Here is a 20,829-nt window from a genome sequence, read left to right as displayed (position 1 = left end):
ATTCTCCCTCTCTCGTACTTTCTCCTCTTGCGTGGCTCAGATTAAAGCTTACATCTGATGCGAATGAAGAGAAAGAAGAGGAAGAAACAAAGGAAAAGGCTGTGCTTAGAGGAGAGTGGCTTTTATTATCTTCTGAGGAAACAATGTTTATTTCTCTGATGAATTATTATCACTGTGATAACAAATTTCAAAGGCAAACCTTGTCAGTGAAATGCACACAGTATACAACAAAGGAAACAAGCAGTGCATGCTGCACTTTCAGTCTTTCTTCTCCTGTGCAGAGGTCTCTGTCAGTTGGTTCATAGAGGCAATTGTGGGTAATGTACTGTTATGGGAAATTAATGCATTCGCCGGGCTCCGCTTCCTGCCTCACTCTATGACATCAATCTGTGCTAATTCGCCAATTAATCTGATTCCATGAGAAGATGTCTTATTCACTAAAAAAAAATCTTTTGTCATGTGTTAATTCAGCTTTTCTTTCATGTTTGGGTAACAGGAATTTAACAAATTTGCTGTGATCACTATTGATCCATGTGTTGTCATAAAATGTGTCATGGCTGGCTGTGTGCTCATTAAAGTGTTCAGGCTGAAAGTGAAGTGTCTGCAGTCGGTAACAGAAGTGGTTCGACCAGAGCTGTTTACAGCTAATTTGTTGCTGCTAGCACAGCTGAGACAGGTATATTCCCACAAGCGGTTGTTGGTGAATGCAATGTGTCAGGTAGTCCAGATGGATGCTAAGTAAAGTGGGATGTCAGCTTCTGTTTCTCTTGGTCAAATTGAGCAAACAGTTACCTGTAACACTCACAGAAGTGCTTGTTATATCCACGTTGAGTGAATCAAAGCAGAAAGCGAATGCAATCAGAGAAACACATGCTGGTGCTGATTGCTTGCTTCACTTTCCTTTAGATCACAAGATCTTACAGAGGTTTTCTTCTCCATTTGGGGAGTTTACTTGCCAGTCATAGCCACTGTTTGGCCAGTGACAGACAATTGATTTAGCAACTTATGACTCGAGTGCCCAGCTGGATTAGACAGCCAGCGGGAAATGAGTCCCTGAGCGGACATACCGATCCACGCTTTACTTTTGTCCACAAAGATGGAAATTCATTTCTACTAAATCCCTGTGATTCTGTGTAATGGGACAGCTAGCACAGCGGGTAGGAGGAGGATGAGTTCACACGTCTTTAACCATGAACAATATGTCAAAACCTTTTCCCGCTGAGAGTCAGGAGGGGGCTGAGCTATCCTCTGAACCAGTGTGAACCAGTTGTTTTATTGCAGTGGTCATCATCTGAGATTGCCTATAATCCTCTGGTGAATTATGCTGATGTGGTCTGCTGCTTGTGTAGCAGAGAGACCACCAGGTTTAGCGGGAGACTTATAATGTACAAGATCCTGGAATCTTTTATCCCTTTATGCTGTGTAGCACATATCCCACTGAGGATACATCCACACATTATGAACACCGCCTGCTTTTAATAAAATGTCACAAAAGACATATTGTAGAGTCAAAAGCGTCTTTTTTGCACTAAATGTAGTGAATAGTTTTGAAAACTGATCTGTTCATTTGGAATTAGATCTTCATGAAAGGTATAAACTCAAAAATCCTGACAAAGTTATAGTAATTCATTTAGATAATTTAAATAACCCCTCTAATAATACATTCGGACCAAACACACTTCATTAAAGGTAGACATTCCTCTACTAACACATGTAGATTAATTAACATAATTGATTATTCTACTCTACATAATCTGGAATCCACAGTCGTTTCTTTAGATGTAGAAAAAAGCACCGAGTAAACTGGAAATTTTCATTTGCAACATTAACAAAAATTTGGGTTTGGGTCATCTTTCATAGACTGGATAAAAATATTGTATAACAACCCAAATATATGTTTGAAGACCAATGATCTAACTTCTCCAGGCTTCTGTTTGCAGAGAGGCACCAGGCAGGGCTGGTTGTTTTCTCCCTGACAAAATAAAGAAATTAGAGGATTCCATACCAAAACTATAGAACTTAATATAAGCCTTTATGCTGACGATGTTGTACTTTTCCTCCAGAACTCACCGACATCTCTCCCCCAGACAATCACATTCACAATTTTTTTTATCAATATCTAGTCTAAGAGTATAATTATAACTGTGGCTTACAAAACATACCAAATATTACAATACAGTCTGGAAATATTAGATATTTAGGCATAAACATTTCTACCAGAATATCAGAACTAAAAAAGCTAAATTAAGTCCAGCTACTTAAAACAATAGAGGATGATCTCTCACGGTGGCAACCCTCCCCATATCACTCATGGGGAGGGTTGCCACAGTTGATGGTTCTACCTAAAGGCAACTACCTGTTTTAAATGATACCCACTAAACCATCCTCCAGCTGGTTTAAGTCACTGGACTCACATATATCCAAATTTTTATGAAAAAACAAGCCATCACATATCAATCTAGAACCGTTACAACAGACTAAAGACAGAGGTGGATTGGACCTATCCAACTTTAATCACTATTTCTTAGTTAACAAGATGCAATATATCTCCAGCGGTCTGGATGAACCATGGTTAGATGTAGAGCAAGCATTATGTGAGGACCTAGTTATCTCTGACCTGCCATTCATCAGCTCAGCTGGTTTACATAGGTGTTTTAAAAGCATTAACATGAGTTCCTCTTTAATGGCTTGGTGGGAATGTCTAAAAATAACATAATAAATAAATATATAAGTCTTCACTTATTCCATGTAAGCTTACATCCATCTGGATCAACCCTGACATCCTGCAAAACAAAAAAATAATTAAATTCACTCAATGGAAAAATAAAGGAATAAAACAGTTAACATATAATAGAAAAAGGAATCTTCTTCCATGGCTGCACGGTGGTGTGGTGGTTAGCACCGCAGCCTCACAGCAAGAAGGTCGCCGGTTCGAATCTCAGCTGGGGGGAGGTTCGAACCTTGAGGGTGGTGGCTTTTCTGTGTGGAGTTTGCATGTTCTCCCCGTGTATGCGTGGGTTCTCTCCGGGTTCTCCGGCTTCCTCCCACCGTCCAAAGACATGCATGTTAGGTTAATTGGACACTCTAAATTCTCCGTAGGAGTGAGTGTGTGTGTGAATGGTTGTTTGTCTCTATCTGTGTTGGCCCTGCGACAGACTGGTGACCTGTCCAGGGTGTACCCTGCCTCTCACCTGTTAAAATGCTGGGATAGGCTCCAGCTCACCCGCGACCCGAAATGGAATAAGCGGTCAAGATAATGGATGGATGGATGGAATCTTCTTCCATCCATCCATCTATCCATTGTCTGCCACTTATCCCAACGCCTAAGCAGGGAAACCCAGACTTCCCTCTCCCAGGCCACATTCACCAGCTCATCCTGGGGGATCCCGAGGCGTTCCCAGACTAGTCAAGAGATATAGTCTGTCCAGCATGTCCTGGGCCATCCCCATGGCCTCTTTCCGGTGGGATGTGCCCGGAACACCTCACCAGGGAGGCATTCGGGAGGCATCCTGACCAGATGCCCGAGTCACCTCATCTGGCTCCTCTCGATGCGGAGGAGCAGCGACTCTACTCTGAGCCTCTCCCAGATCACCGAGCTTCTTACCCTATCTCTAAGGAATAGCTCGGCCACTGTGCGGAGAAAACTCATTTCGGCCGCCTGTATTCGCAATCTTGTTTTTTCGGTCACTACCCACAGCTCGTGGCCTTAGGTGAGGGTAGAAATCGATCGATGCAAAGTCCGCATCACTGCGGACACTGCACTGATCCACCCGTCGATCTCCTGTTCCATCTTTCCTACACTTGTGAACAAGATACATAAACTCTTGGGGCAGGACCTCATTGCCGACCCGGAGAGAGCACTCCACCCTTTTCTCGCTGAGGACCATGGTCTCGGATTTGGAGGTGCTGATTCTCCTCCCAGCCACTTCACACTTAACTGCGAATCACTCCAGTGAAAGCTATTTTCAAAAATATGTAGACTATTATCTAAACTAGAAGATCTGTCTTCCAACTTCAAAATGGGAGGCTGACTTATCCAGTAATTTCAATCAAAATAAACGGTCACAAATATTTTTAAACACCTTTAAAATGACTAAGAAGCTGCAAAGCTGCAGCCGGATTGTGAAAATTAAGGCTTTAAAGGCTGACTCTGCAGAAGGCTGCCCATTTAGTTATACACTCACCAGCCAGTTTATTAAGTCCACCTTGCTAGTACTGGGTTTAACCCATTTTTTCTTTCAGAACCTCATAGATTCAATAAGGTGTTGGAAACCTTCCTCAGAGGTTTGCTGACATGACAGCATCACACAGTTGCTGCAGGTTTGTCAGCTGCATCCATAATGAGAATCTCCCATTCCACCACATCCCAAAGCTGCACTATTGTACTGAGATCTGGTGGCTGTGGAGGCCGTTGGAGTCCAGTCAACTCATCGTCATGTTCTAGAAAGCAGGTGGAGATGATCTGAGCTTTGTGACATGGTGCATTATCCTGCTGGAAGTAGCATCAGAAGATGCTCCACTGTGGTCATAAAGGGATGGACATGGTCAGCAACAATACTCAGGCAGGCTGTGCTGGTTAACCAGGCCACGTTGGTACTAAGGCTCCCCCCTTTACATCAGCAGCAGCCTGAAACATTGATCCTAGACAGGATGGATCCATGTATGTCAGTTGCTGCCATGTGATTGACTGAGTGGATATTTGTATTAACTAGCAATTGATCGGGTAGACTGGCCACTGAGTTTATGGTTATTGTTAACAGGTAAATCCTCCTTTTTTGCATAAAGGTTTCCAGGTAAATTTGCAGATTATTCAATTAGCTTACTGATGAACAAGAAATTGGATTTCCTGAGTCTAGTCTCCAGAAAACACATGTGCCAACATCACCAAAACTTAGGCGTTTCACAATGCACGGCTTCTTTACAGAGTCTTTGTTTTGACGTGTCTGCAGTACACACCTCTCTAAACTGACAAAACTGGCTTGTCTCTTCTTTCACCTGTGGTAAATGATCTCTTCATGTACACATAAAAACTGCAGCTGAAGACAGGCTGCAACTGATTCTGAGGAAAACTGACACTGCAACACAAAACATAGTACCTAAATAACTGAAAGTACCAGCTGTGTACTGTATGCACCTTTGTGTCATTACTTTGTTGCTTTAATTAACTTCATATTACAGACTAAAGCTTTACAAGCATGCAAGCAATATCTGCTCATGGATGAGTGGTAGTAGTTTCATTTTATTTATTGTAAGTTAAGCAATCTACCATGAGTTCTGACTGAAGGTACCTGTTATCTTTGTATCAGAGCTTGTATTCATATAAATTAATGATTATTATCTGGATCAGTGAGATATTTTATAATTAAAGCAAATGTCTTTGATGGCAAAGTAAATTTTGTTTGTTTTTTTTGTTTGTGTGTCAAGAGCTGAAGGTGTTGAAATGTGGACGAGTTGAAGCTCTGATTCCTGTGCTTGTTTGAATGTTGTCTGGGATGAAAACATTCATCAGGACACAAATTCAGAAAGGAACTATGCATTTGGAATTTTTTTGACAAGACATTTGGAATTTTAGCACTGTCTATAAGAGTTATTTATGTATTTTTTATACTTCTGCTTTTCTCTCAGGTTGGTATAACCTCACTGAAGCAACAGAGACAGGCCTGGAGTTAGAGCCGAAAACGTCAAACGAGGAGTCCTCCCTGACAGCAGGGGGCAGCAGCAGGCATGCAGGACTCAGCCTCTGACAGCAAGATGGCCAAACAGGTCAGCTTGGACGTTCTTTCATTGGCAGATAAGCCACAGTTTTTCAAGAGGCTATATGGACTGTATTTACCACTGTCACTTTTGTTTTGTAAACAAGGTACAAGTTTAAACTATTTTAGTCAACATTGGACAAAGGGCTCTCATGGATGTTTTATAAAGGCTGGCTGGGACTTTGAGCTTTTAGCTACTTGATGTTCACAACAAAGTCCTGGAGATACTTAGATTATGTTACCTTCCCACTATAAGAACAGTAAGCACATATAGCAGCACACACACACACACATATGTATATATATATATATATATATATATATAATTTGCAGCCACTTTATTTTAGTAGTAATATATTGCTTCTTCACAGTTCTTACTAGGGCCTCCTGTTGCATAAAACTGGTGATGTTAAAAAATACACAGTAGTGGTCTGATACAGCCAGATCGACAACAGAGGACACACCAGTGGACAGACCATGGATTAGGACCAGGTCCATGGTGTGTCCTCTGTTATGAGTAGGCTGTGTGACGTGCTGTTTGAAATCTAGACAGTTTAAAAGATTTGAAAACTCCTCTGCAAAAGCATCAATGTCAATGTGTAGGTTAAAATCAGTAGATATTAAAATTTAGCTGTATTTTTAGTGTATTACAGTTAAAAGGTCAGAAAATTCCTGTATTAAACAGGAGGGAGGCTTGGGTGGTCTAAACAGTTAGAGATAAAATAGGTGGGTTGCTAAGGACAAAAGCATGATATTCAAATGACAAGTAATTATCTAAAAACAATATTTTTGCTAAGACTGATCCTTGAGCATTTGATGCATTTCCACCCCCTCTTCTACCTCCTCTGGTTGAAAATAAAAAAAAGAAAATTTGGGGGAGAAGCCTTAGTGAGAACAGCTGGAGTATCAGTATCAAGCCAGTTTTCAAAAAGATATAGTCCATCCATCCTTCCATCCATCCATCCATCCATCCTTCCATCCATCCTTCCATCCTTCCATCCATCCATCCATCCATCCATCCATCCATCCTTCCATCCATCCATCCATCCTTCCATCCATCCATCCATCCATCCATCCATCCATCCATCCATCCATCCATCCTTCCATCCATCCATCCATCCTTCCATCCATCCATCCTTCCATCCATCCATCCATCCTTCCATCCATCCATCCATCCATCCATCCATCCATCCTTCCATCCATCCATCCATCCTTCCATCCATCCATCCTTCCATCCATCCATCCATCCATCCATCCATCCATCCATCCTTCCATCCATCCATCCATCCTTCCATCCATCCATCCATCCATCCACCCATCCATCCATCCTTCCATCCATCCATCCATCCATCCATCCATCCATCCATCCTGCTGCTTATCCAGAGTCGGGTCATGGGGGCAGCTGCCAAAGCAAGGAAACCCAGACTTCCCTCTCCTCCCCGACCTGGAGAAAGCACCCCACCATTTTCCGGCTGAAGAGACAGTCAATTTTATTATATGAAATAAGATTGTTAATTTTAAAAGATTTCTTTAAAAGAGAACGGAAATTTAAAAGCGACATGTTAAAAGTTGTAGGCGGCTATGGGTATGGGACAGAGACATCGAGTAATAGGGATTATGTGACTGAGGGTGTTTGGAATGCCAGTTGGTGACGAGTACTGGTAGATGCTGGTGAGGACAGGCAGGTTAGACTGGGAAGGTGTTCTTCCTTCCTTCCTTCCTTCCTTCCTTCATTCACTCATTCATAAATTTATACAGAAACCATATTTATTCATTATTTGTACAAAACATCATTACAGCTCCAGTCAGTGCCTTTTAATGTGGATGCAGTGCAGATAAAATTACGACAAGTGCACATATATAAATGTCAAAACTTAATGCTAGTGTTGTGGAGAGACATGCTAACTACAAACTGAACTACTAAACGAAAACAGCAAGTTTGTTTCCTTACTGTGGCCTGTACCTGTACTACACGTTATACTGCAGATAACTGAATATTAGACAATTATGAAGCCTTGCTGCATTCCAGTAGTGTCTAAAATGCTTCAGTATGTCTTCTCTTCCTATTTTTGCATCCTCATTAAAGCAGACACTAACCAGTGAGTGAGAAAACAATTGCGCACTTTAAAACAGTATTCATTTTGATAAATGATTCCTATTTACCAGGACCTAACTCTGAATCATAGTGACGTTGCCGTAAGTGATAACCTGTGTAACTTCAGCATTAAAATTTAATTCAGATTAAAAGTCTCTTTTACGAGCATATTCTGAGCAGAATAATTTCAGATAAAACACTAGGTTGTAATTATTTTTCATGAAACTTAAAACATTCTTGGAGTTAAGCTAAGCTTGAAGGCTGGGGTAGACTGTATTTTATTGCCATCACTGAGCAAAATCTACACAAAAATCACAGTTTAATTAAAGTTTAGTCAAGAAACTTGACTTCTGCATCCTGGTAGGTTCTGCTGTCAGGTGTCTTACTTCTTTTTAGACCAGCTCAGTTAAGCATCAAATAACAAAGTTGTACGCAGAGGAGGATGTTCTGGGTAAGTAGGTCAGTGAACTAATTCGCACTCAACGTTACAAAAAGGGGTAACACATCTCGACATGCAAATGAAAGAAAACAAAAGTACTCACTTATTGTGTATTTGGCTTATATTACCGATAAATATACCTTTATGGGTGTCAGCACAAATCGTTCATCAGATCATCTTCAAGTCTGATGAGGGTTATCACATAATAAATACAGCAATTCTAAATGTGATACAGTTACTAGCCTCATCTAATTAGTCATGATCCAACCATCTTATGGGCAAGACTCACAGGAGGCGACCAACGACAGCGACAGGCGAAACTCATCGCCACCCTCGTGAAACAGAACACACGAGATGGACAAATAGCAGCGACGGCAGCAATGTCGTGCATTGTGCTCTGAGTTCGCTTTTCTCCAAGAAATTTGATTGGTTATGATATTGGGGGGAATTTTGACATTTTCAAACCAGTGCGTGACAGACAATATGAGGGATAAAGAGTCAAAAGATTTTACACAAATTTACAGAAATCCTGCTGTTTACTGTATGAAAGAGAGACAACCCTGGGTTCATCCAAGTTTAAAAAATAGGTAACAGCATGGTGAATTTCATCATTTGATGGTGGACCTCAAGGCTGATCCAGATAAATCCAGCAACGTTGCCTACTGTGTGTCTTGCCCATTAGCCATTTCATTCATCATACAAGACACTCCCAGCTACACACCCCTTCTCTTTAAAGATGCAAAACTGAAATTAAATCAAAATACTTTTTTACTCCCAGAGGGAAAATGCAATGTATTATTATTATTATTATTATTTTATTTTTTTTTTTTTTAGATTAAAAACCATTATAATTAAGTAGGAGAAGATATTGCCTTGATCTGGAGGTCAATGCAAGGACTGATCTTCAGTACCTTCTGTTTAGCATTAGACTTGAAGAAGTCTCACACTGAACACACTCTGTTTCTTCACTGTATTGTGTAGAGCAGGGCTACTCAATTCGGTCCTACGAGGGCCACAATCCAGCAGGTTTTCCATGTATCCCTGTACCAACATACCTGAGTCAAATTAATGAGTTATTGTGTGGAACATGATTGGCTGTTAGAGCCACCTAATTTGACTCAGGTGTGTTGGTGCAGGGATACATGGAAAACCTGCTGGATTGCGGCCCTCGTAGGACCGAATTGAGTAGCCCTGGTGTAGAGGATGTGAAGAACTGTCCATCATGTTCAGCAGCTTGTGCAGGATTATTTTCTGGACAATCAGCTGCAGCGGCTCCATCCCCAGCACATAACCAGAAGCAGAGTTATTCCCAGCACAGAACCAGCCTTCATGATCACTTTGTTCAGTCTCTTTAAGTCTCTGGCTCTGGTGCTGCTGCATTTAAGTCCATTTCAGTATTATTTGTAAATATCTAATACATCACTCTTTTGCCCACTTTTGACAAAAGATCACCTCCTCTGTTTAATGTTTCAACCAATAATAATTGGAAATCTCTTTCCAGTATAAGGGTAATAGAATAATTTAGTATCTGTTGTGTTTTGCAATGAGCACATTTTTCACACCTCTACATACATGAAAACATCTTTGATTGTAGGCGCTTTTTTTGAAAGAAAAAAATGGTGGCGAAGATCTTTAAAATCTTCTGCTTGAGTGCATGCAACTGTCTATTTATTATTATGTTTTTAATAGTGAAGCAAAACGGTTGTATCCAGTAAAGAAACAAACACAATTGGAAGTCTGTCCTTTAAGGAGTTTAAACAAGCTTGTGGTATCTGCACATCATTAGGCTCTCTGGATAGCATTAGTGGAACAACCTCTTTCTTTAAAGAGAAAATAACTGAGTCTCAAAAACTGACCACTAGCAATATTGTCCTTTTAAATGTTTGTGATGATTACACTGAAATGCACTCCTTATCTTTCACGTAAATAGAGATGTGGATATTAGATCCACATCTCTAATATAAATAGTAAATATAAATAGTTTATTTGTTGATTGTTGTAGTCACAGGTGAATTTAAAAGACTTGAGCTCCTGTTAAGATGTAATAAAAACAATGTTAATCAAAAAGGAAACCATGTGCAGATGGAGCATTTTGTAGCATGTTTTCTGAAACAAGCTTTAAAATCTAAAGCAGCATGGGAGCCAATCATGTACCAGAAAACCTCTTTATCTCTGAAATGGCTTACTTTGAATTGTCTTTCTATAGTTCCATGATAGAGGTCTTCCAATGATGCCTGTGTCACCATCTGCACATATGACTGTAATGCATGGCTGCAGTCATTTATTAACAAAATTAGAATTGGTTTTTTATATATAATATAATGAAACATAATAAAATTTTATATTTCATTAGGGAAATTTAGTAAAATTTGGTCTCGTCACTTGTTTTTCTGTTATAAATGCCATTTTGAGTGCAGGAAAAGTTGTAAACTTGATCTTTGTTATGTATTTAAAATTTATTTTAATCCCCTGATTTTTATTTTACAATTATATTAAAAGAAAATAAATACTGGATAAGATCAGGAAACATTTAACCAAAAGAAAAAGATGGGAATAAAATTACATAACATCAAATATTAAGTCAATTATTATAGTTAATAAGTAACAAAAACATAATAAATAAATCATATAAAATAAATATCTAAATAAGAAAGAATTGCAGTAAATAAATAGATAAAATAAATTAAAAGAAATGAAATAAACAAAGGCCAGAGGTGTGGTTAATGCACCTGCTCTTTCATCTCGTGGAAGAGTTGGAGGAAAACAAGGTCAGAAGGTAAAGCTATGAGGAGAATGGTTGTATTTTTAATATACTGAGTGATAATGAACACAACTTAAAAACAAAGCATAGTTTATTGTTTGATATTTCCTTTAAAACAGGCCTCCTGGTTTTAGTATTAGAGAACTAAATCTAACAAAACACTTGTGTTGTCTTAATGTCGTTGACTGGAATTTATTTCTTATTTATCATATTTTGTTTAGTTATTGCTTCAGTTTGACTCAATATTGGTCACAAGTGCATTTATCCTGTTTCTGCATTTCAGTCAGCAGAGCTGGGATGTTGCACTAAAATTCAATATTTCTTAAATCACTTTTCTTCCCTCCGGTACTGACTTTAGTTGTTGTTTATAACGGTAACATAATGTAAAATAATTTGTATTTTAATTCAGTAATGTCATTTTTTTCTTCTGCTTTTAGATAATGGTGGAAATTTTAACATATGTACATTTGTCACCTTTATGTAAAGGAACAGAACTCCAAACATCTGGATGAACACAGAGAAACAAATGACATGTCTGAGAAGACCTCCCCGAACAAGAACCTCAAATCCCCCCAGAAAGGCTCCAAACGGATTAAATCCGCCCCCTTCAAAGTGACCCTGCTGGATTCCTCTGAGCTGGAAGGAGAAATTGAGGTATGCACAGTAAAAACTAATTAGCATTTACACGCTTTATGGATTTATGTATTGTATGTTTGAGTGAACCATTTTCTTTTTTCTTTCTCCCCTTTATTTGTATTTTCCCTTGTGGGCAGTTGTGTGATGTATAGAGCTGCACAGAGCAGAGAAAAGAGTCAAAGAGAATAAAAGAAAATGCCACGCTGACAACTCAGCGGGTGTTCACAGCCCACAAAATGTTACCTTTCTGTAATTTACATTATTAGTGTGTTGTGCAGGCCTTCATCTCAAACAAGACTTGTCATTATTAAGCTGTATGAAAAAGGACATTTCTCACTCGGTTGGAAAGAAACGGAGGTAAAGAAAAGGACAGCAGATAAAGATGTGTCAGTTTCCTTAGATAAATATGCAGCATAAAAGCTTCGTTGAACAGGTTTATATTTTTTCTTCTGGAAAATGATTGCAGGATTGTGGTGTGAGGAGTTTATGTCCAACCACTGGACTGCAGAGATGACTATATCTGAAAGTATTTCTGCACAAGCTCAGTTTTTCATTCCACAGAGAATCTGTGTAGAAAACTGCCAATTCAGGACACAAGAAGTCCGTCAGGAAGCGCTGCATGTGTAGATGAGATAAGAGCCCTCTGGGCTGTGTGGCCTGCTACACTGCACAACACTTTGACACTGCATTTCTTCAACAAGATATCTGCATGATGCATCCTGGGAAACAAACAAAAAAAGAAAAGAAAACAGGAAAAATGCCAATGAATTTGGATGTTTTGGAAGACCTGGATCCAAACATTATCAATGTTAATTTTGATACATCACTGTGAAAATTTATTAATTCATACAGTATACTGCCAGTAAAATGGGAAATAACATTTATGGAAAGATGGAAACATAAATGAAAAGTTTTCAGCTGATGGCTCTTTGTTGCAAAAATCACCTTGTTGATGCAGAAATGCTTTTATGTCTCTCAAACTTTTATCTTCTGTATTTTCTGTAGATACAACTAGTGTTGGGGTAGATACTCTAAAAACTAGTTACTAGTTACTCATTACAGCTGTAAATTATAATGAAATTACTTTACTCATTACTGCATTTGAAAAGTAACTTCACTACTTTACCGTTTCTTAATTTACCGTGTAGACATGGACAAATTTCAATCGAATTATTGCTGCCTGTCTGCAGAGTGTTTACTGTATATTGTAAACAAAATGGCTTTAAAACCACAAGAACAACGTCCCTGTCTGTGGGAAAAAAAGGACACATTTGTCTCATTATCTTTTTATCTAGTATTTTTCTAAACATGGGCGATTCAGTAGTCGACAGGGGGACATGTCTCCTACAATGAACCCTGCAACTAGCTTGTTAATTTCTGTCTTATCGGCTGCTGCGATCCAGAAAGTGTTGAAAAAACGTAGCTTGTTTAGGCGGGTCGGCTGCTTGTTAAGGCGGGTTGGCTGCTTGTCTAGGCGGGTCGGCTGCTTGTTAAGGCGGGTTGGCTGCTTGTCTAGGCGGGTCAGCTGCTTGTTAAGGCGGGTTGGCTGCTTGTCTAGGCGGGTTGGCTGCTTGTTTAGGCGGGTTGGCTGCTTGTCTAGGCGGGTCAGCTGCTTGTTAAGGCGGGTTGGCTGCTTGTTTAGGCGGGTCGGCTGCTTGTTAAGGCGGGTTGGCTGCTTGTTTAGGCGGGTTGGCTGCTTGTTTAGGCGGGTCGGCTGCTTGTTAAGGCGGGTTGGCTGCTTGTTTAGGCGGGTCGGCTGCTTGTTTAGGCGGGTCAGCTGCTGAAGGACTCCTTCCACTGACCGGCGAGCAGGATCTTTTGCCACAAGTTTGGACTGAAACTGGATTGAACTGAAAATAATGTGAATATCGCCACTGACCAAAAGCCCCTGTCTCCGACTCTCCAGCTTCATTTTTCTTTTTCCTTCGTTGGAGCACAATCAGCTACGTCACGCAAATCTATCTCTATGGCAACGTGCCCGGGCAAGCACACACACAGGCAGCAGCATGTGCACACCACTTAAAACAGATCAGGACTTTACACATAGGCAAACTTGAAAAAGACGATCCTGTAGTCCAGTAAAGTAATTTCATTAACCAATATTTTAAGTGTAATGCAGTACTTTACTTTGTTATCCAAAAAAGTAATAACGTTACTCCCAACACTGGATACAACTAAAGAAATGGGAGCAAATAATGCAACTAATAGCAATGTGCTTAACCCTTTAATGTTTGCACTAAGAAAAGCAAAATAAAAATCATTCTGTGCACTTTTTCCTTTTTCTTTGGACAATGATCATTTTGACGGTTTTTAATAAAAAGGTTGAGATAACAGTTTAAAATATAGTAACAAGAGCGAAACGATCAAAACTTGAAGATTCCTTATTGTCACTAAAAAAAAGTCAGACTTCTTTGCAAAGTCAGCTGTTATGTATAGGCACAACATTTGTTCACCCCCTCTGTTTGGTGCCGTTTTAAGCTTTAAAAAGCAAAATTAAAAGAAATAAGAGCTGGCTTAAGACATTTGCACAGTTCATAATCATGATGTACATTTCAATTTTTAAGACCCCATATAAACCGATCCACAAAGCAAAGTTAGCTCATTAAAACCTGTTAAATGAGACAAATAGATAAATGTTGTATGCTTTCCACACACCAACAAATTTGATAATAACATATATTAAAAAATGAACATATTCATGAATGTCTTCAAAAATATGTGCTACTGGTTAGTTCCTTTTCCTCCCAATTAAAGTTCCTTACACTGGCTGCTGAGAAATCCATAGCTGTTACATGACTGCAAGTCAGGTGCAGCCAAGGAGAAAATGGAGGAGCAGTGTTTTATAACGTGAGCCCACCCCCAGGATACCTTTGCATAGGTGCATAAAGCTTTGTGAGCGTGCTGTGAGGATGTGGGAGGACGAGGTGTGAGGTATGACCATCAGGAATGCCTCGCATGCACCAACATCTCTTTTAGTGCTGTGAAAATATTCTGTAACACATTTGGGCCCTTTCCACACCACATCAGTAGCTTGAACACGGTTATGAAATCTTTTGTGTCTGAATTGCTCTTCCTTATTATTCACCCACCCTTGCATGTTCACACAACAACCTCTTTCTAGCAGCTTATGCTTTTTTTCAAAATCCTGTTTAGTGACAGCCTGAGACCTCAGTGATCATGGGCGGGTCTGCTCCAGCTTCCTGTCTGTAAATGGAGGGGCAGAACCTCATGTTTGTCACATCTGAACCTCCCATCATGCTGCCAGGGGTTGTAATAACAGTGTTGTGTGGAGACAGGTCACATTGTCAGAGAGTTTTTCTTAGAGGGGGTTGTGTGCCATATTTGTGGTGTATTGTCACAGATGCATTGTTAAGTTTCCTCATAATGAGAGACTAAGCCTGGCTGGACCGATGTGTTGCACACAGCTATTTTCATGTTGATTCTGTTGTTCATTCTGTTAGAAAACTAAGATCATTATTTTACAATTCAGTGTTTTATTGCTTCACAGCAAAAAGTAAATAGTGTGCATCACCTCAGTCATGGCTTATTAAGCCACTGCTGGCTTCCTCTGATACATTATAGCATGAAAAATGTTGCATTTGCAATCACTGACTTACTTGATGAAAGTTTCCATGCACTCCCCAAGTATTACTCCACTGTTCTTTAACACAAGTATAAAAAGTAAAAACACCTTTTCCAGCCCTACCCTTGAGATATTAAGAAACAAGACAGCAGAGGAATAATGCTGCATCTGTTTCCCAGGCAACTGCTTGTTCCATCACCAGAGTGCCTCCTGCACAGAGGAGGCACTAGAGAAGGAAAATGTGTGTTAATCTGTGCGTGGTTAAATGTTAGGTATAAAGTCTCTCTAGTTCTACAATAAATGTGCCATCTAGATGCATACAAAAACTGATTATGTTGCTTTGATATTTCATGCACTGTTTAGGGATTGTGGTCATTTGGGTTCTGATTTCCTAATCTGAAAGCTGAGAGGCTGATCACTGTGCCAGCATCTTTAGTCTGTTTGTAGACATGTAAAATAATAATTGGTGGGACCATCAGATTATCAGGAAAAGATGTATTTCTGTAGCTTTTAGCTAGTCTTCAGTGAAGTTTACATGTTGGATAGCCAAAAATATGCAAGAAACACTCATAAGATTTCAGGATAAGACTAACTTGACCTCTTCCTGAGATCTGTTCAGGACAAAGAAACTCAGCTAAAAGGCTCTACCAAGCATTTCCATCCAAACCAAGCACCTATGGGAATGTAACAAATACACTGAAAACAGCCCACATTGACTTTAGAGTTTTCTATTAAATTTTCTGCTTTAAGGAAACCACACAAGCAAGGAGTCGTCTGAAAGCAGAGACTCTGCTGATTACAAAGATGTCTGTTTCATCACAGAAACTCTGGAAGCTAGCAGCTAAACAGTTAGCATCTACCTTTTAACAGTTCCTTATCAGATCTGACTTTTGATGGATAAAATCTGATACTTTCTTATAATTCAGAGGTTATTTTTACAGTAAATATAGCAGGTTTTTTTAGGCTGGGATAAAAATGTTCATTCTTTTTTACTGATTTTTACTGACAGTAATGTCTATCTTAATTTTAATTCTAATACTACAACTTGTAGTTGTAAATACATCATTGGTTTATTTTGAGTACGTCATGCAGAAAAAATAGGCCTGAAGAACTTATGGTTCTTATGATATTTTACTTATTCATGAATGATGGTAATGAAATGTTCTGCCTGATTTTTTGTTTGTTTTGGGTGGATTGCAGATTATGTAAAGACCCAGAAAACAACTGAACAGCAATTGGATGGATTAGAACAAACCTGGAACAATATTGTGTATGACACTAGCTAACAAATGTCAGTAAATTATTATTATTATTATTATTAGTAGTAGTAGTAGTAGTAGTAGTAGTAGTAGCAGTATTAGTATTAGTATTATTATTATTACTCTTAAAGGACATTCAGCAACTAGCCAAGAGAAAGAAAGAATTTTTAATAATTTTCACCTTAAATTTGGTCAATATGGCCACTTTATTTGCAGTAATAAAGGCTCCTACTTCAGACCTACAGGTGGATAAAAAATAAAGTTTTATTTAACAAAACCAAAAGAGCTGCAACTGCAGGGAATCCATGTGACACTGAACGAAGGAAACCGGATTGCATGTAATCACTGAGATAGCAAACAAATAAATGGCAGGTCTGGAGAAATAAGCAGCTGGTATGAACCAGGGAGACAGGAAGCAAAACTAAAAAACAAAACAACAAAAAATGGCAAAAGTAAACAAATCATTGACTTAAACAAATGAACAAAAACTAAAAACCAACAAAAACCTCAGAAAACAAAGAAACCAGATCACGTCTGAAACCTACAGACCATAGCACAGATAAGCGGACATGGAGAACCTTTCCTCTGCTTTCTTTTTACCTCTTTCCTGATTCTGTCCTTGCAGAAACACTCCAAAGGACAGATCCTGATGGACATGGTGTGTGAGCACCTCAACCTGCTGGAGAAGGACTACTTCGGCCTGACCTTTGCTGACACAGACAGCCAGAAGGTCAGTGAATTCTGTAACAAGCGGACCTCACAGGTATAAACTGTTTTGGTGCATAAACATGTGGCCGGTTGAACAATCTGTATTCCTCTCACTCGTGGCTCGGTCGGTTCTCTCTTGGGTGCACTATCCATCAGTCAAAGATGAATGTGAAATGGAAATTTCCACGTTCAGTCTGGGTCTGGACTAAAGGCATTTGAATAAGTTGTGCAGTTGGGGAAGAGATAAAGAAATGCCCCAGTTACTTTTTCAGCAAAATGCATACATGAAATTTAGTTATAGAAATATTTCTGAGGGGCAAAGCTGCTCTGGTGGCAGAAATACTTTAATGAGGTGAGTGAAACCGCGATGGACTGAAGCCAAGAGCATCAGTTTAAGGGGACATTTTCCAAGTTAAATGATGATAATTGTTATATTAAAGGAATAAATATAAATATCATGTTGAAAGTATACATGCCAATTTATTCTGATCTTTTCTCAGCTGATCATATTGATAGTAGATTATATTTTACACGTTCCCAGACTCCTACAGAGTAAAGTTGATTGCCAAAGGAAACGAAAACCCTCAAAAAGCAAAGATGAATCAGTCTAATAGCAGATAAGATTGTTATCACAGCATGACAATCAAGAAATTGCCCTGACTGAGGATGAGTGCAACTTCAGAGACATCAAATCTGCTCACAAGGAGCACAAAACTCTTTATTTAGTTAATTATAGCAAAAGGTAAGTGAGTGAAGTGTTTGATTCTGTTGTTGGTTTTAAAAAATCTTAACCCTTCGGTGGTTTATGACCACGCTTGTGTGATCAGATTGTGTGAAATTTTCCAAGTGCTGTAACAAAAGGACTAGATCACCTGGAGCACTGCTGTCACCGTCATTTAAAAGTGTGGATATGAAACTCCTCCCAATTCTTTTCATGTTGGTAAACCACATAAATGTGGAGATGTGTTTGACTGTAAAACAGGGATGTGATGGGAAGGTGTTGGACGTTTTATACAATATGTTCTTCATTATACAAAACAGCATGTTAATAAAAGCACTTTTAATCCAAGCGTTTTATAAATTGACCATGTCAAGCTCGTCATTTTTCACCTCTCAGTTCTCTGGATCGAGCTCGACTGTCAGAAAACTCCTCGCCTTTGATTTGTTGGCCTGTCATCTGAGGTCTAATTATTTCCAAGTCCAGATATGTTCCTTACTTTGATCTTTTCTGCTTTGTTACATGCTGCAAAGACCAGGCGTATTAGCAGATAATGTTGTGTTTGACACTGAGCTGATGGGGCCCAGCTTTCGGTGAACATGAGCTTTTGGTTTGATGTGAAGTCTTTGGGTTTTGATTAGTGTGAGGCTCCCTACAGGCAGGTATGTGATTGCACAACAAGGCTACAGTGGAAGCTCCTGGCTTTTGAAGTTCAGGAAGATGAGAAGACTTAGTCCCTTTTAACATCTCAAGCATATTACCCACTTTTACCATATTCAGCTTGTGCATGCTTCTTCAGCTCAAATCCCATGACTTGTTAGATCAAGTGTGATCTCAGCCTTCACCAACAGGTTAACCTGGGTGTTTGAGAGGTCAACAGGCCTGAAGAACAAATATTTCCTGTCTCTTTGTGTAGGTAAGGCTGCAGCTGTGGTGTCCATATCACAGTGCAATCAAAAAGAGGCTTATCAGAGCCAAACTCCAGCATGTGGTCTGAGGTTGCTTGTGATCGGTAGACTAAACAAGCCTGAAATGGGAAATGTCATTTCAGATGCCCTTTCTCCATCTCAGCTGGCGGAACCAGAATTTAATCTTTGCAAAAGGTTGGAAAACCTACGGTTTAATGGTCAGTAATTAAAGACTATACAGCATTCTTGTGGAGAAACAAATCTGTGGCAAGCAGTCTGTAAACTTATTTATTTATTTACTCTCTGTTATTAGATGAAATTAGACAGAATGATGGGGACGATAAATGCCAGCAGCTCTTTAGTAGTCTAGAAGAGTATGTGTATTTGGTGCACATGAGGTTGTTCAAAGGTAAAATGTTCATCATGGCTACAGGACTGGATGTTACAGTATCAACCTTTCATTTTTTTTTCCTGAATCATCTAATAGTAGCTGTCAAAATGTCTGTCTGTGTAATAAGCAGCTGCTTTGTGGTATTGGCTTCCTAAATATTACTGTCAGCAATCTGCACCACAGGCAGTTCAGAACTTTGTGTCAGTGTGCGTGTCAGCACATGGATCAAAATAACAATTAAACTGAAACCCACATTAATACGAGTACATGCATTACCAAGCTTTCTGCCCGACTCCGTCAGTGGCAGCATTGTGCATTTGTTCCAGCCCTGAAATAACTAATGGATGATAAGTGACATCTTTCTGCAGTCCTTCATTATGGAAGTGACTTCCAGTGAATCGTCTATAATAATAATAATAATGGATTAGATTTATATAGCACTTTTCAAGGCACCCAAAGCGCTTTACATTGTGTGAATCCATTATTCATCCACTCCTCACTCATACCTGGTGATGGTAAGCTACTTGTGTAGCCACAGCTGCCCTGGGGCAAGCTGACGGAAACGTGGCTGCCATTCTGCGCCTACGGCCTCTCCGACCATCACCGAACATTCATCCACACATTCATACACCAGCGATGCCAACACTGGAGGCAAGGAGGGTTAAGTGTCTTGCCCAAGGACACAACGACAGATGACTGCGGGAGCGGGAATCGAACCGCCGACCTTCCGATCATTGGACGACCTGCTCTACCGCCTGAGCCACTGCCGCCCCGAGATCTAGATCAGTGTTTTCCCAACCTCTTTTCCCTGATGACCCACTTCATGCAACAACCGGAAAGCTGTGGACCCCACTCCCGCCCCGTGTAGAAACTATGCTTGGTTTTATGCTTTCATTAGCTGCTTCTTACCATAAATGAGGCATTCTGGCTGAATCCTTTCCTTTGATAAAACCAAAGCTAAGGTAATTTCTAAAACATAGCCTTACTTTATTTTTTCTCAAAATAAGGACAAATCATCTGCACTGTGGCATAACTTGTGTCTTATTAATAAAATAGTGCTAAGTTACTGTTTTTTGAGGCTCCCTAAACAGTGGTTTCTCGTGAATGACACACCCAAATGATAAAAAAAACTTAAGTGAATACGTCTCAACTTCTCTCTGTGGACATGGACTTCATTTAAATTACTGGCTGTGAACAGTCAAAGACTCGGTGACCCCTATTTTGTTTGGGGGATCCCAAGTTGGAAACCACTGATATACATAACTATGTTACTATCCTTAAAAGACATATGTTATGTCATTTTTTTAACAAACTGGCAGAGTTTCCTTCTCCTCTGCTCTTTGGTAAAAATGTATCCTGAGTTTGGAGCTAAGGTGGCTTTGGTTTGTCAAACAGTGTGTCTGAACGTTGCCCTCAGAATAAAGTCTATCCACTGAAACTCCATATCTTCTGAGGCTGGGTGTTTGGGGACGGGAAACTATTTCAGGGTAGGCTCAGTAAATGGAGCTAAATAAATATTACTCTGGTTATCAAAAGAACAACTTAAATGTTTATGATGTGGTGAAAAGAGCTTGGATG

At 39.6% G+C, this 20,829-nt stretch overlaps 1 protein-coding gene across 1 annotated transcript in view; it reads left to right on the top strand.

Moving 5' to 3' along the window:
• Positions 1-20,829, top strand: part of LOC121636383 (band 4.1-like protein 1) — a 125,354-nt gene that overhangs the window by 64,617 nt on the left and 39,908 nt on the right. Inside the window, exons 2-4 of the mRNA XM_041979864.1 lie at positions 5,626-5,763; positions 11,535-11,702; positions 17,152-17,256. Of these exons, the coding sequence (XP_041835798.1) occupies positions 5,725-5,763; positions 11,535-11,702; positions 17,152-17,256 (312 nt within the window). The 5' untranslated portion in view covers positions 5,626-5,724. The remainder of the gene's footprint in view (positions 1-5,625; positions 5,764-11,534; positions 11,703-17,151; positions 17,257-20,829) is intronic.

Source organism: Melanotaenia boesemani, chromosome 3, assembly GCF_017639745.1.
Source record: "Melanotaenia boesemani isolate fMelBoe1 chromosome 3, fMelBoe1.pri, whole genome shotgun sequence".
Lineage (NCBI taxonomy): Eukaryota > Metazoa > Chordata > Actinopteri > Atheriniformes > Melanotaeniidae > Melanotaenia > Melanotaenia boesemani.
The sequence above is the reverse complement of the archived record's forward strand: the minus strand, read 5'-3'. Positions and strand labels throughout refer to the sequence as shown.